We start from the raw sequence: 17,708 nt of genomic DNA on the forward strand, positions 1-17,708 counted from the left end.
TCATCACCATGGCTGGAAAGCAAAATTATGTCTGTGGTAACTCCACAGAAAGGAAGAGAAATAGCAAAAAGTGAGGACAGTCTGGGAATTTAGCAAGTACTATGAATCAGATAACTTCCCTCCTGTGCTGGCTACAAAATGGATAGCTGGGGAAAAACATGAAGGGGAAAGGTTCAGAACCTCAATTTAGTGCTATTTTAGGCAACAACGGGTAGAGGTTTGAGGAAAGCTGCCCTTGCACGTGGAATAAGCTCAGGTCCTGAACCTTGAGACCTCAAGGAGCCAGACATTGGAAAGCAACCACACAAATACCTGACACACTGTTCAAAGCCCACAAGCCACATCCAAATCCAACTCCACAGTGACTCGTCATGTTTATGGGACTGCCTTACAGTCGCTTCAAAACGAACTCTTATAAAATGCAAATACAGCAAGTTTCAAATAGAAAGTTATGCCATGCTGTTAAATTAACGTTTTCCATGAGTAAAACTTTCAGTATTAAATTCCTGAAGAATGAAAGTGTCACTGGAAGTGCTCACCAACCTTCCTGTTCCACTGAAAGACTCATGAGACATTTTGAAAAGATGCTCACGAACCACTTCAGCCTACCTGTCCTTCCACAGAACCAGCTGCACTAGCCACCCTCAGAATATAGGACCCTCCCTATTATTCAAAACATGTATTTTAATACAATTTAAGATTATTAATTATCCAACCAGTTATTAGTTTTACCTGTGTTTTAGTGGTTGTGCAGCCAGTCACACAAATAAAAGAGAGCAGGTGTGAAGTTATGACACCACCAAAATCCATGACATGCTGTATTTAAGTGAGATTACCATGATCCAAAGAATGCCTTTTAAATTTCTGTTTTGTGAGACTAATACCAGGAGTTATATAAACAAACATGGAATTGTGCATTTCTGTGTTTTTATGTAAGCACTGTGATTCATTTTCTTGCCTATTACTATTATTTCTCTTTTTTTCTTGGTTTCTTAGCCAACTCTTCAGAGCAGAGACTGGGAACCTGGAGTTGTGCTCTCAGTGAAACCTCGGAGAGCTGGGCTCATCAGAGCCCTTTTTGCTGTATTTCAGGCTCAGTGCTGCAGTGGAGGCTGAAGAGTTTTGTGCCATTATGTAACTGCCTGGCAGCATGTAGCTTCAGGCAGTTATGATCTGGTTTACTGCTTGTCATTTGCTAATACTTGGGTTTTCTCTCTAGCTTATGCTATCAGGGATGTTACAGGGGGGTTTGCCTTCCCCTTCCCAGGAGGAGAGAGAGCAGGCTTCAGCCACAGCTGCCAGGCTCGTGTGGAGAGCACAGCACATCTCCCTGCTCACCCCAGCCCCTGTGCTTCCTTCAGCACAGAGAGCAGTGTCCCCTGCCCTGCCACATGGAGGGTGGGCTCTGCTGGTGGCTCCAGTGGCACTGGAGGCTGTGGCTGAGCAGGATCTTGGAGCACAAGCCCAGGGTAAGATGCGGGTGGTGCTGTTCCAATAAAATCTGCTCATGGAGTGCATTCAGCGGGGCTGGGCAGAATTCCAGATTTAACCATACCATGGCAGCCAGCCAGGAGTGGGAAATAGCAACACACTTGGTGCTGTGCAGGGACAGAGAAACAGGTCCCTGCATCGCTGACTGAAGCTCCTAAATTCTTTCAGAGCATTAAAAATTACAAGCTACTAAAGGAGGCTTCACGTGTCCTTGATAACAGTTCACATATCTAGTTGCTTTTCTATTCTCTTACAGTTTTCATGAGCAAAATATCCTTTTCCCTTCATTCTTCTCACCCATGTCAGATAAGACAAAAAGATTTATCACAGCTAATTCTTCAGTACAAACCCAAGGTAAGAATTACAATGGACAAGCTCTCCCTGGGAAGGGAGCAGCCAAGAGCCAGCTCCTTTATGTGTCTGCACTCTGCTCATTCTGCAAACAAAACTAAAATGGTATTTTTCATGCTGTATTTTATTTCTCTCTCCATGAAATCAAGCTCCTTAAAGGAGAAAAAAAATTAAATCTGAAAATCTTGTAGAAGCCATGGGAAAACTAAATATGAAAATAAAACTAACAAAAAACACTAAGCCCTCAAAACTCTCTGTTCTTGGCTAAATTCTATTTCAAAGGAAGAAATTACTTTATGTCTATTTTCTTAAGATTGAAATTATTTATGAAATTGCTTTTTTCACAAAAGTATTAGTGTTCTGCCAGGGAGGACCTGAATTTATGAAAAGTGATTTTAAAAAGGATATAAGGATAACTTAAAAGGATAAAAGATGACTTTTTAATAATCTGAACTGTCCTTGCCAGAGAGGAGATAAGATGGAAGAGAGATGAGCCTAAATCAGATGTGTAGATTCCTTTAAAAAATGTGTTCTTCCTCCAGGTAATGGAAGAGAAATAATGGGAATTAGCTCTCTAAATTTATTCTGTGCCAAAATTTTCTGCCACAATATGAAATGTCAAATTTTGATTTGAAATTAAGTTGAAATATTTATTTGGAGATCTGTGATACAATTATATCATAAACTCTATATTCCAAAGAGTCCCATATCCAAAAGAAGTCCCACTCCCAAAATTTTGAGTGCATTCTAAGTGGCATGACCTGCAAAAAGGGAAGGGGAAGGGGAAGGGGAAGGGGAAGGGGAAGGGGAAGGGGAAGGGGAAGGGGAAGGGGAAGGGGAAGGGAAGGGAAGGGAAGGGGAAGGGAAGGGAAGGGAAGGGAAGGGAAGGGAAGGGAAGGGAAGGGAAGGGAAGGGAAGGGAAGGGAAGGGAAGGGAAGGGAAGGGAAGGGAAGGGAAGGGAAGGGAAGGGAAGGGAAGGGAAGGGAAGGGAAGGGAAGGGAAGGGAAGGGAAGGGAAGGGAAGGGAAGGGAAGGGAAGGGAAGGGAAGGGAAGGGAAGGGAAGGGAAGGGAAGGGAAGGGAAGGGAAGGGAAGGGAAGGGAAGGGAAGGGAAGGGAAGGGGAAAGTAGCACTTCTTTAACATCATAATTTAACAACATTAAACAATCAAAAGAAGAGAGAACAGGAGTGCATATGGAAGGTCACAGTGCTCTGTTGTGCATCTTTTGCAAATGCCCAATGAATTATTCCTTATGGCCACAATTAATGAAAGCTGCCAGACCCACGGAGCTACGTCAGCCCAACGTGCAGCTAAGAAGATACAGCAGTATTCCTGTCTGGGATTTGAGGGGTTACTTGTTCTTATTCCTGTCTGGGATTTGAGGGGTTACTTGTTTTTATTCCTGTCTGGGATTTGAGTGGGTTCCTTGTCCTAAGTATCTTTTGTAAAATTCTCTTTTCTGCAACACCATAGCCCAGGTGCAATTCTTTAAAACTTGGTTCTGGTATTAGGATGTAAAAAGGGCCACCCAAGGCAGAACCTGGGGCATGTCTGGAACCAGTAACTCTGGGTTGGAACCTCATCCCTACCAAGCCTCACGTGTACACAGCCAGCCCAAGCAGGGCAGGTGACAGCAGAGGGACAGTTCACTGCAAGACCACAGCCACACACCCAACCAAACCACAGAGAGCTCCCTGGGGAGAGGCAGTTACATTATTCCCCTCTTGGGAAGGAGGGACTGCATTATAAGGAGTGCAGCACAGAGATGCCATCCTAAAGCAGCTTGAGATCCCAGACAGAACCACAAAAACCTCTTCAGTCTGACAAGCAAAAGCTTTAAAATAGCTCTTTCAACTAAAGACAGCTTTCATAAAGACTCAATATAATATCCTTTTAGACACCTGCAGCCACTCTCAGATGCCACATATTTTAAAAAACTCAAACAAACCCCGCATGGAAGTAAAAGGCCAGCACATATGCAACAATCACTGCATATGCACAAGACCTTGAATCAGGAACACAACTGTACATTATAAACTTGTTTTACAGCCATTAAGAAAGAGCAGTTTCACTGAACAGCATTCCAATTTTTTTTTTTTAATAAATAATTTCTAAACAGATGAGAATCCCTCAGAATCCTAGAGGGATCAGGAACCTGCTGTAGACCTACTGCTAGGTGCAGCCACACTTGTTCATGCTCAGCACCAGCGTGACCAGGGCCAGAGAGCAGGTCCCAATGGCATCATCTCTGGTCTGCTGCCAGAGAGAAGCCACGGAGAAAGCTCAGCTTCCCCCTCATCATAGATTCCAGCATTGGGAGAAGCCAAAGGGTCCTTTAAGTACCTTACAAACAGCGCTCAAACACTAGAGAGATGCAAGGAAAAGTTAAAGAAATTTACATTTAACATTTTTTCTGGTCAGACAGCAGCTGACTGTGACTAACCTCCAGTTAAAGAGCTCCTAGGATGCAGAGAAGGAGGCATGCTCTGCCTAGTCAGGGTGAAAGCAAAAGGGCTCCAGCCTTAACTGCAGGTAGAGCTGTAAAAAACTGAGGGTGTAATTTGTCTTTTTTACTACAGTTGATTTCTAAAATAAACAACATCTTTAAAAAAAAACACAGAAAATTCTTCTTCAAAAGTACAGCTCATCTTGCCCAAAATGGTTATTTTTTAATTAATATTTGCAAGCAGTAGGTTACTACCACAGTAAGTGATGCTTTCAATATTCATCTCTACATGTGGATAACAATTTCTGAGGACAAGGAAGCAAACATTTGGCATGAATAGGTACCCAATTTTCATGTGGAGGTATCAATATTAGTATGACTACATATAAACTGCAGTGCCAGTCAGTAATTTTCATGTAGGGTTATGCCTTGAAGATTCAAGTCTGCTAAAATAATGGAGGCACTGAAAATTCCCTATTAAAAATCCAGTAAAATCTTTTGTACCAAGGACTGTTAGGCAGCCAAAACAACAGGGTTGCTGCGTCACTCTGAGAGTAACCTTTATTTTATGTTCTGTTTTAATTACCATCATTTTAGTGTGTTTCCATCCATCTGTCAGAGAAGAAAGAACAAACTTCACCGCCAGCACCCACAGAAGTTCCAGCAATAACGTCAAGCACACCAAGGTTCATTGTGCTGCTGGAACACTTAAAGAAGCTTGACATAAACATACACTCAGCCTTAAGATCAGGCCTCCCTAAAGCTTCAGAGCTCTGTTCCCAGGCCTTTATAAATACCACCTCTGAGGGGGAATTTAAATTCAACATGTCTCCTGGACAGCCAACACAGACAACTAAATATTCCTGGGGCAGAAATGCACCTCGTGAAAAACAAGCTGATCTTCCAAAGAACAGTTTTTAGGTGGGAAGAAAAGGAGGCATTTTTGCTCTTTACCAAGGTTCCCAAAAACCAGAGCAGTTGGCAGGCCAGCCAAAGACCTTTCTACAGACCTCCAATCCCCTCCTACTTTCACAGAAGCATTCCAATACTTGGAGCTGTAGATTTTTTTAAAAAATTTGAAATTAAGTAAACTCATATGAAAACATTTTCTGTGAGTTTTCATCCTAGTAAAGAGTGATTACACACAACTACCTGACCATCATGACTCCTGGCCATCTGATTTCAAGCTGAAATAAAATAAGTTTAAAATTGCAGTCTTAACACATAGGAAATGTAAAAAAATGTATCAAAAAATTAGGTTTAGACTACTCTGGTTAAAGACTGTGGTTAAATGATGACCACTCTCATCAACATATAGTGACAAATGCCTGCTGAGTTTCTCTCCACTTTTAAGTGATCTAAGTATTTCTAAATCACTTTCAATAATATACTGTAACTGTATATTCCAACACATCTGATGCATTAATACAGATACTTAAAAAAACAATTTAGAGCAGGTCATGCCCTGATAAAGACTTCAAACCTAAGCGCAGCACAGCACTCAGGTAGAGGCAAAAGAGGCCACTGGAACTCCCTGGAACAAACAGCATTTTCCAAAGGTTTTCCAGCATTGAAAGCAAAGGAGGTAACAAGCTGATTAGAGGATTTTATGGGGAACTAATTCATTTCATACAAAACTCATCTAACACTTGCCACCTCAAAACAATTCCCAAAACCCTGCTTCACCCCAGGTGTGCCATGTCTGTGAAGTTTGGATGGTTTGGTGGATGCACTGGTGTAGCATCCACATAAGAAACACGGCTGGAATTTCGTTGTTGAAAATGTCTCTCCTAAAATCTCTCTCCTAGTCACTGAATCTCAGCAATCCTGTGGGGTCACCTCAGGTGTCTGAAGTCCGGGGTTAGCCCAAGCTGCAGACAGTGCAGCTCCCATGCACTGATGATAAACAATAACCACAGTAACCTGAACACCACTCTACAACAAACACCCTCAGCCACCATCCAAATGGTGGCAACTGACAGAAATTTAAAGTATTTCAGATCCCTTAATAAGCATAACCCAATAAACAGAATATTATAATACATAATTTTAAATTTTAAATAAAAAATATTTAAGTACAATTCAGATCTTCTGTCTCTGAGGTTTTGATTTGCATAGCTCTGCAAATCAAAAATTCCAGAATGATATTTACTGTGGTCAGCAATTCACAACATTGCTTGAAGCATGTTACTCCCTTTTTCCCCACAGGAGCAAGACAAGAGATCCACATCCTGACACATATCCTGTCTCCTGAAACGACCCTTGTGGAGAACAAGCCAGGCCTCCGGTGGCTCCCGCAGCCCGGAAAATCCCATCCCCGCTGGCACGGCCGCGGTTTAATCTCAATCTGTCAGCAGAGCAGCACCCCCCGCACACGGAGAGCAATATTCTGATAAATCCCACTCTGCTGGTACACTGTGAGCAGCCTTACATAAATAACAGCTCTGCAATCCATGGATAACAGCAGGGCTTTGCAGGTACTACAGAGACCTGGGAGAGGGGGCAGGCTTGCTGCCTCACCAGAGACTGGCATGGAGGCAAAACTGCTTTTGTAAGTGCATAAGATACAAAATATCAGATTCCACAAGAAACCAGGGTGTGTAACAATAGAACATAGTCAGGACAACTGTTCAATACTGCAGAAATTCTTGGAACTTGAAAACAGGGAGACATAGCTTTGTCACTACACCACAGGAAAAATTTCTCAGGGTTAGGAATCTCTGTTCTCAAATGACTTCTGCAGAAACAGATAAAATCAGTTGTACTTTAAGTGATAGTGAGAAGTATCTCAATGGGTGATATTTTCATTTTTGCTGTTTGCTGTGGCTTTTATATGCACCAATTGCAGAAAAAATTATAGGAAAGAACTGTCTCCAAGACTTAATTGAGAGAAAAACAAGGATTGATGTAACTGATCACTGTTCTACAAGTAATGCACAATATTAAAGTAAGGAAACCTGTTCTTTTGGAAGTTTTCAATTACTGTCAAAGCCAACGCTCTGGAGGCTACTCACAAACTCCTCTGCAAAGCAGGGCTCACTCAAAGGTTAAATCTGTGGTTCAGGACCTCATCTCCTCCTGGAGTTAAAGGAGGTACTGGAAGCACAGCACCTGGCTCTGGCTTTGCACAGAAAACAGGACAATTCCGAGCTCCCTTGTTCCTGCTAGAACATCGACCTTATTAGCTGAGTGCAGAACATTCAGTTCTTGTACAGGCAGAACTCGCCTTTCAAATGGGAACCTTGGAAAAAAAGGCATTTCTCCAATACAACAAAATTTAATCCAATACTTTCTGGTCTGCTTTAACCCAAACTAAATTATGTCCAGCTGCATTATCTTGATGCAGAACAAGAGACAGAACTATTAATCTTGGAGAACATATTAAACATACACACCTGCCCTTTTCACCAAGGACAAATATCCCCTCTCCTGACTTCAATAAACACTTCAAGGTAACACACAATATTACTTCTGAGAATCATGGGGTTCTCATCTTTTTTTTCAACAAAACAGCATTCACAAAACCACAAAAAAATTCACGGAAGGAGAACAGCAGTCCTTGGAAGCAGAAGATCTTCCCACTTGAAGGTCTCCCAGTCTCAGTGATTCATGGTATTTTCCAAAATCCAAGCTTTCTTTTTTAAGCAGTGTTTCAAACCTCTTTAGAAATTACAACCTGTTGGACTGCAAATGCACACCCTGCTGTTTAGAAGCCGATCTTAAGCAAGCAAATCCCAACAAACCCAGAAAAATTGGATAAGTACATTCATCCATTCATCTCAAACGGATGAGAGCTGTGAAGCTTAAAATGTGAGAATTTAAATTCCCACATTTATTAGTCATATCAGCGATGACCACACAAGGCATCATCTACTTTACAGTGCTCACAGTGATGGGATATGACATCAGCAGGGACTGCACAGTGCACCAGTGGCAAAGGAGGCAACCACCAATGCCATGGTGCAAGCAACAGAATATTCCAGCAGCATTCTGGGCAGTCTGTCCTTCCTTAAACCCCACGTGGTGACAGCAACAGTTCTCGGCCCCTAAGAGCTGACGTGAGCTGTTGCTCGGCTTCTGCTCATGCCTTCTGGATCCAAACGTTTCATCCTTTGTGGAAAATACAGTTTTCCACCAGAATTCTGATGGTGTTGCAGATCAGAAACAAAACCCATCTCTCCACAGCATGAGCTGGACATTCAGCAAGTCCCTCAAGACCCAACTATTTGAACACATGGGCTGGTTAACTTTAAAGAGCCCAACAGGCAGAAGCAGTGTCAAAGTAAAAATATGAGACATTCATTCTTTCTATCCCAGCTGTACCTTCTAAACATGACACTGCCAAAAGCAGACTCCCACTGTGACAGGTCTCAAAGTAAAGGGTACAGAAGCTGTACAATACATTTGGTCTGGGGAGGGAGGTGCTGTCAGGTATTATAATAACAATTCAAACATAAGCACAGATGTACACAACTCTCTACATGGATTACACTTTTTATACTAAAGAGTATCGAATTTTATGTCCATACAACAAGCAAAACTTTTAATTTCATGATCCTGCAGATGTCTCTAAAATACTGACTCTTCTCTGAGCAGCCCAGGGTCAATTTTCAGCATCCTTTTGGAGCTGATAATACCTTTGGAACTAAAATAAACTGTGATGCACATGCACTGTACTTGATGAAATGCTGTTGCTTTAACGCATCCTAGGGAGGGGGAGAAGGCTGCTACGAGGATACACAGCAGCCAAAAGCTCTTCCTGAGAAAAGTGGATGGTTTTCTGCAAACAAGGAATATGTGACAATTGTGTGGTTTGGTTACAGAGTGTCAAAACTCTGGCTTCAGCAGATGCTTCCACAGCACTCCCACACCATGAGTCACCTGGGACTGTTCTGGTTTCACATCATCCAGGAAAGGCTTCATTCATGCTGAACTGGGTGAACAGGGAGGGCAGCAGATAGCTGTGCTCAGAGGAGTGGCATCACCAGGCAACATCCTTCATGAGGATATTCTCGGCTCAGATTTCTCTCATCAAGTAGTAGCTACTTTAATTTTCTATTTTACTGATGTAAATTTCTGTATTCTGGACAGATTTTTTTAAAGACTACCTTGAACACTGTAACTGCATTTCTATTTTGTGAGGTGCAGTAAAAATATCAGCATTTCTGTAAGACGAAAACATCAAATAAATTCACTTCTCAGGCAGAATTTGAGAGAAAGGAACAATGAAGTGGACAGATGAGGAGCAAGACCTGGCCATCTTGCACCAGCATGCTTGGGATTTTTTGCCTTGAGTGCAAACAGCTGAACTTGATTTTGATTTACATTTTCTGGATATTAAAACCAGATTAGTTTGAGCTACGTGTCAGATTTATGGCACTCTCGTGCTGGAATTTGCTGAGGGCGAGGAGAGCTACACCTGCCTCCTGCACGAGGTCAGAACTGATGAGCTGGAGTCCCAGCTTAGGAAACATGCAGGTACTGGAACCACGATTTTGCAGCACTGTTGCACTGAGATCTTTCTAGTGCTGAAATGAAGTGCTTTGCTTTTGGCGCAGTGCAATAGAAAAACTTAACCTTCCCTCCGTTCTTATTGCAATATTTTCAAGCTTTGCTACGAAATAATGATAATCAACAGTATCTAGAGATTCAGCTCTTGCAGAGATTGCTGCTAACACATCTGAGCTGCTCTAAAACGGCAGGTACAAGCCGAGCTGTAAGAGGCGAGGAGGGGGTATTCTGCCAGCACTATATTCTCCTCCCTTCCCTTTAAACCCCACCCCACCCCACCACCAGAGAAGTCAGCCCCCTTACCTGATAATATCATCGTTGTGCCCGAGGAAGAATTTCTGGCTGTGCTCCCTGGTGTTGTAAACCACGCCGACTCCAGCCACGAAGTACACCACCTCTTTCCCTGCCGTGTAGTACAGGTTGTTGCGGCACTGGTGGCCCCGGTAGCCGTACACCCACTCCAGCCGGAGCTGGCAGCGCGGAGCCGTCCGATCCGCCATGATAACCAGCCCCCTGCCCACCGGCACACACAGCCGAGCGCCGGCCCGCCTTCCCCCGGCGCGCTCTCCCCTTCCGAACGGCGGCGATCCCCGCCCGCCTGCCGAAGCCTCAGGTGTCCCTTCCGCGCGGGGATGAGGATGGGGATGGGGATGGGGATGGGGATGGGCCGTGCATCCGCGGATGCAGGATGCCGCCGCCGCCGCCGCGCTACCGCCGCGCCGCCACCATCATCTGCTGCCGCCGCTGCCCAGGACGAGCCGCCGCCGCTCCGCCGCCGCTGAGCGACCCGGGCAACTTCTCGGGGGCACAAAAACACACCTACATAAGCAGCAGACCCGGCTTTCTCTCTTTCCGAAGGCAAAGTAACTTCTGTGCGTCACCAGCACCACCTGCCAAAGTCTCCCCGCTGCGTCTCCCGTGTTGCAGCTTCTTGGCTTCCTGCACAAAGCTTCCTGGGCGCTCTTCTTTTTAACATATCTACCCTCGGGGCCAGGGCTGGAAGAGAAGAAAACACAACAGCCGTGCGCTAGAACCGCAGGGTGCACCTGTGTTTAAAATGCAGAGGGACTGCCTGGACGGGGGAGCTCTGCTTGGATGGGGAGCTCTCGTTCGGCGAGGGGAGCTCTCCTCGGATGGGGGAGCTCTGCTTGGATGGGGGGAGCTCTGCCTGGATGGGGGAATTCTGCCTGGATGGGGGAGTTTTCCTTGGATGGGGGAGCTGCTCTTGGGTGCTGTGGCCACTCTGGGTGGTCTGGGGGGCTCCTGAAGCTTTTCAGCAAGATCCAGTGCTCCGAGTCCTCACACAAACCCTCTCTTTCAGTATCATCTCACATACAACATCCAGCATCAATATGGGAATATTACCCCACCTTTCCTTACCCCCAGCAACCGAAAACTTTCTCCTTTTGGAGTCTATAGCAACTATGTAATTAAGGCAATCTTATTTTCCCGTTTTCAGTCACAAAACACTCCCTGTCACCACGAGATAGAGGGGACTGTGGTTTTGTGTGGGGTTTTTTTGTTTGGTTTTTTTTTTGAGAGTTTTTGGGTTTTTTTTTTCCCCTTTCTTTTTTTTTTTTTTTTTTTTCACTGTCATCCTCTGGAATGATACTATAAGGAATACACTGTCTCTCTTGCCTTCTGCTTTTCCTAAAGCAGAATTCATATTAGCATTATCTGTCGACTTTGGTTGCTGCACGTTGGTGGTGGTAAAAGATATCCGCTGCATAGGAGCCCAAACCCAGCCCTCCAGAAACTCACTCCAGAAGGCCACAACCGCAGGGAAGAGGATGCAGAAGAGCAGAATCAAACACCCATTTGCAGTGCACAGCGCCAGACGGACGGGAAGAGGGAATTCCAAGGCTGACGACCTCTGTACCTTTTCCCACACGACGCGCCTCACACCGACCGAGCTGAAGAGCGGCGTGCCGCCACCGCTCGCACACGGGGTCACAGCGCCGGCAGCACTCCGGGACACAGCAGCGGGACACCCGCCCTCGGGGAAACGCGAACCCCGGCGCCTCGGGAGCCGCCTCCGGCAGGAGCCCGGCCCCGGGCGGGCGGGGGCGGCCGGAGCCCTCACGCCGCCGGCCCTGAGGCGGAGCCGCCTTCCCGCCTGACGGGGCGCGCGCGGCCCCTGCCGCCCTCCCTGGTGAGGGGCCCGGCCCTGAGGGCAGCGCGGAGCCCTCAGCGATGGCCGGCCCCGCCCTGCCCCGCTAGGCGCACGCAGATTTAGGGACTAAACCCCACCTTTCTGCTTTCCTCGTGCGCAATAGTCTTCAAAAATCTCACAGAATACAACCAAATTCGCACTCACGGTTTTTAACTCCTTCCCAGCAGCCGCTCATCACAAGCGCCTTGTTTTATCATAGAATCGTGGAATGGGTTGAGCTGGAAGGGATACGCAAGGATCAGCTCCTGGCCCGGCTCAGGACACCCCAACAATCGCAGCCTGTCCCTGGGAGCGCTGTCCGAGCGCTCCTGGAGCTCTGGCAGCCTCGGGGTGCCCATGGTGCCCATTCCCTGGGGAGCCTGGCAGTGCCCGGCACCTTCTGAGGGAATGAGGGAAGAGCCTTTCCCTGGGGGCCCGCCCGAGGCTCTGACACAGCTCCCGCCGCTCCCTCGAGTCCTGCCCTGCTCACGGGAGTGAAGAGATCGATACTGGCCCGTCCTTTCCATCCCTGGTATTATTCAATGGAATCATTTCCATGTGATCTCAGCTTTCTTTTTATGATTTTTTTTGTTAATTATCTAATTTACATAATAAAATTAATCAATATGACAGACAGGCTCTTCATCTATCCAGCCAGGACAAATGAAAAATTAGTTTCAGGTCTCTGCTGCCGTGGCTGTCATTTCTCTGTGAGCAAGGGCAGTCAAGCTGAACTTTGTATTTAATCCTTTAGGAAAATTTATATCCTGTGTTTTGGAAAAAAAAAAAATTATGATCATCATTATTTTAACAATTAAGTACACTAGTCATGCTTGAAGACCCCATAAAAACCTCAAAGAAAAACCTTAAACATGTGGACCAACAAGTTTGGTTTCATTCATTTTTCTATAATCTGTACTCTCAAGAATTTGGTAATTTTTTGATAGTGGTTGAATTAATTCAATTAATTTAAGCACGCGCTTTTGTGTAATTTTTGTGTAATTAAAAATGGCATTATTACTTTCCTATTAGGAGCTGTCATGCTGGTGAGAATGTTCCTCAATGCTGCAGCCTGCTGTTCACTGTCAGCACAACATAAATATCCTGGATGCTCTCAGGGGCTGTTTCTTGGGTGTTAATTCCAAGATCTTGAGCCCTCAGCATCACAAAGAGAATGGAAGGAGCAATGCAAACCAAGACAAAGTGTGAACCTAAGTTTAAAAAGGGGATTTCTGTTAAAAAACAGTAGTCTGAATATACTTCCAATTTCACATACCTGTAAAAATGAGTGTTTTAAAATATACTGAAGAACTTAATTAAAAGAGATATAAAAATTGGTAATAGCATTTTCCCTCCTCATTGTGGCAAGGAGCCCACTGGCCGGGAACACGTCCTCTGACTTTATTACTTTTTTATTTTATATTTGAAATGTAAAAAACAACTAATGTAGAGTTTTGGATGAGTAGTACCTGAGTGACAGTCACCACTCTGCTGAAGGGACCTTTTGCTGCTGCTGTTGTGTTTTTTGGGGGCTTTGGGGTTGGTTTTTTGGTTTTTTTGTTTCTTTGGTCGGTTGGTTTTCTGTTTGGTTTGCTTCTTTGAAGCAAGCCTTATACAGAAGATGCCAGAAAGCACCACATCTCAAATGAACTCCAATCCCCTGTGATACATCCTGCCCACTCTGTACATATCCAAGATCTGTGATTAACAATGAACACTGAGGTTTTCCCTCCCAGAAACATCTGTCTTATGTCCTAGATCTCTGCTCCACAAAACAGCCTTTATAACTCATATTTTTATGGATGAATGTAGAGCAGATGCACAGAGATGGCATCTTAATTGGTATTTCAAAATTGGTACCTCTTATTTGAGCTGCAAATACTTTTTAAAATTATATAAAATCCCTAATAACTCAGGGGAGGGATCAGAAGCAGGAGCTGTGATCTAGTTCTGTTTATTTGTTGCCTGGCATTACATTAATCCAATCCTGACTGATGCCTCTGGTGATTTTACGATTTAACTACAAAATCATAACAGGGCAATTGGCTCTAAGCTCTTATTCCTTGTGGGCAGAAATACTGATTTGCATTAATGCAATGCTTGGATCTGGCCAGAAACAGCGTTAGGAGAAAAGGAGAAAAAATGGAGCCTTTCTATCCTCACACCCATTTCAGAGAGACCTGGCAGACCGGGCTCTTTCCAGAGCCAGCCTGGAGGGGAAGTCCTGACCAGCCATGACAGATTGGTTCTTCTGCTGTCCCAGAGCTGTGCAGGAGAGCCAGGAACGGCAGATGGATCAAACCCCCCCGTGACACCTCTGCACTCAGACACAGCGGCCCAAGGTCTCCCAGACCCCCTCTCTCACGGGATACTGCCAGCCTTCATCCAGCCTGGGGGCTGCCTTTCTGCCAGATCTTCATGGAACCTCAGCGACCGATTTAAAATCAAGCAGAAATCTTGATCTTCCCACAGAATCTCCTTTTTTCCTGCCACAGCAAGGATGGTGGAGCTCCTCACCTTTCTATATCCTGGCTGCCATACTTGACTCAACTTCCCTCCTACGATGATTCAGCTGAGACATGTCTAAATCTTGCCACAAGTTTACATAACTCCTTAGAAATCTGACTTTCTGAGCGAAGAGAACTTTGATCCGAGCCCTTCATTCTCTGGAGCGCCCCAGTAACCCTCGGTGTGCGGTGCCCCGCATCTCCCTGGATACAGTGACCTCTCATGGACGATGCCGGCACTCGGTGAGCAAGGGACAGTTCAGTCTCAGCTGGGCGTGGGAGAAGAACAGAGGTAGCAACAACAGGCTTGAAACAAAATTCGCGTTAGGCCCAGATAATTTTTGCCGTTACAATGCAATGAGCCACCCCAGCGTCTCATCTAACAGGGAAAGAGTATTGTGTGGCATTCCTTACTTTGGAATATAAAGTAATTGATATTTCAGACGTAGAAAAATGTGTATTCACGCTGCTCTGTAGCTGCTCACCACCACCAGGCTGATCAGCTGGGGGGTGGTGCTGAGCAGGGGAGGGTCCGGCAGGCACCGCCGCACAGAACGCTTTCCTTTCATGCCATTAGAATGCCAGGCAGCCCGTTTGGTGTCCCGGGCGTGTCCCGGGGCTGCCCCGCGGGCGCGGCCCCGCTGTGGCTGCGGGCGGGCCGTGCTGCATTATGACACACTGCGGATGCGCCCACGTGCGGCTCGGGAGGCGCCCGGGGACGGCGGCTGAGTGAGGCACACGCCTGCCTTCCACAGCTCGGCACCTGCTCCAGGACAGCCACAGCCGCTTGCTCAGGGGGTGCCCTCCACTGGACAGGGCTGAGGTATCCGCTTCTTCCACTAATTTCATTATTAACATTATTCACAACCTAATTTTCTGGGGTTTTTTGTGGGTTTTTTGGGTTTTTTTGGTTTTTTTTATGAAAAGGACTAATGTTTGCTTCGACTCATTGGGATTTAAGTTTCTGTATTTCTTCATCCACCTGTGATTAGTAAAGGTAGGGAAAAACAAAACAAAACAAAAAACCAAACAACAACAACAACAAACAGCCACCAAAAGTAGCAAAACTCTCATACCTGCAAGTTATTTATTGCAAAGGTATATTCTGAAAGACCGTACCCATTTAAAGTCTGAGAATTCAACTGTAAGAAAGGACACCGTGGTGAAGGGAAAAAACATCTAAACCATATTTCACCAGGACAGAGATTCATAATTCCTTTCTTTTCCTTTACCATTACCATTACCATTAATCTTCCTCATACAAAGTACAGCCCTATCCCAGAGCATATTCCCTGTGCAGAACACATGGATTAACAGATTATTGGCATTAGTCTAAAAGAAAACCCTCCCACCAACACATACTAAGTTCTGATGGTAAAAGAGTTTTGGATTTTTTCCCCACATTATGCTCAATTTGCCTGGATATGGGAAGGACCCTCTGAGAGCTTCCCTCAGCTTAAAATGTGATGTGAGGGTCCCTCCAAGATGGAAAAAAGGAGACTGACTTGACTACAGGACAATTCCTGTTCTCACCAAAGACAAGCAACACAACTGGGAAGCAGTTTGCTTTAATTCATTTTCATTGAAAATTCTCAGGTTCTGTATGACTTCTACAGTGTATCTCCAGAGGAAATATCACAACTTGGGTACAAAAGAGCTGCAGTAATGTGTTACCCTCTACTAGAAATCCTCACCCTTCAGTGTGGCTCCAGGAGGAACAGAACATTCCATCTGTCAGAGGTCCAGCCAAGGTCACTGGTGCAATTCTGAAAGTGTCACGGCCACCTGTGAGCAGGTGACACCAGTAGGAGTGACAGCCGGTTCCAGTTTCAGCCCCATTTCCATCACCCACCTTTGCAGTTTCCTCTTCCCCTGGTATTTTCCAGCAGCAGTCCCCCCCTTCACATGGTCCAAGAGATTCCCTCACTTCTCTCCCTCCTGTCCTGGCACACAGATGTGTGCACTGACCTGACTTCTGACTTGGCTCTGTCCAGGGAGGCTCCTCCTGACCTCTCTCTGCAGGGAACTGCTCCCTGAGGCTCCAAGGCTTACTGGGATTCACTCCTGCTCCTCAGCAACTTCCAGTCAGTCCCTAAGCAGAAAGGAATTTTATTCAAGTCATTCTTGGGAACAGCTTCCAGTAAGGAGTAAGACAAACAAGAAAACAACTCTAAAGGCAATGTTCAACGAAATCACTACAGAACCACACACCCCAGGCTGTCCAGACCCATCTGCCTGACTGCTCACTGCACCAGCTCAGTGGAAGTGACACATATGTAAGGCATCAACATCTCTGTGTGCATTAATCAACTCAGAAAATTGTTTCATAGTCTCCAATAAGGCTGAACTTCAGCTTTTTCTAATGTGTTCAATTTTACATTTACAATACTAGCAGTGTTAGCCTACATTTTACTAATGATTAGACTGAACAACATAACATTACAGAGTAAAAACTTGTGTACATGAATACTCCATTGTTTAATAACAAAAAACTTTGGAAAACAAGAAAAACCCAGAGAACATATGAAAATAATGAAAATAATTTAAGACACTCTTTTGGTCACATGTTCAGGAAACTGTCACTTGGAAACACGTGAGTTTGCAGTTTATCTGCTTTCTACCAAAATTAATATTTGAGTGGATTTTAACAATCACAGTACTTTAAAATCTGGGTTCCTTACATTTCACTGACTTTAAAACATATTGGAGCTTCTTAGAGCTATTCCTATTAGATTGATCCCTAGGTGGCATCCAAGGTAAGGAAGGGATGTAAGCACTTGAGCAAAAGGTGGGTAGGAAGCTGGAGAGTGGTGCTTACTCAAAATGATGTCCTTTTGCTGCCAACTGGAACATGGAGCTTTACCTCCATCGGGTAAATGTTCAGGGAACTCCATTGCCCAGCCTCTGATTTGCTTACTCCCATCCACTCTGCCGGTTTCACTTCCCACAAAAAGTATCTGTATCAGAATAGTTTTCAAAATATTCATTTAATTACTTTTCTCTTTATTTTTGGCACTTAATTTGGGAGGCAGGGTAAAAGGGAGGGCAGGTGGGAAGTGAAGGGAAAGAAAAGTGGGAAGAGAGAAAACAACTATTTCAGAATGAACTTTCTCACAAAAGAATGGAATTACATTTGAAGACAGTTCCAGTGCACAGGAGAGATGACATTTTAAAATAACTTTATTTTTGATCCTCTTTCAAAATTATGATTTAACATTGTCAGAAATGAAATAAGAAACTTACCCAGCATA

The 17,708-nt window shown here is 44.9% G+C and overlaps 1 protein-coding gene across 1 annotated transcript in view; it reads right to left on the reverse strand.

The window, feature by feature from the left end:
* The window catches only part of EML6 (EMAP like 6), an 88,008-nt gene extending 77,710 nt beyond the window's left edge, over positions 1 to 10,298 (reverse strand). Inside the window, exon 1 of the mRNA XM_059843444.1 lies at positions 10,102 to 10,298. Coding sequence (XP_059699427.1) covers positions 10,102 to 10,298 — 197 coding nt within the window. The remainder of the gene's footprint in view (positions 1 to 10,101) is intronic.
* Between the last annotated feature and the right edge of the window lie 7,410 nt (positions 10,299 to 17,708).

This window comes from Haemorhous mexicanus, chromosome 3 (genome assembly GCF_027477595.1).
Source record: "Haemorhous mexicanus isolate bHaeMex1 chromosome 3, bHaeMex1.pri, whole genome shotgun sequence".
NCBI lineage: Eukaryota > Metazoa > Chordata > Aves > Passeriformes > Fringillidae > Haemorhous > Haemorhous mexicanus.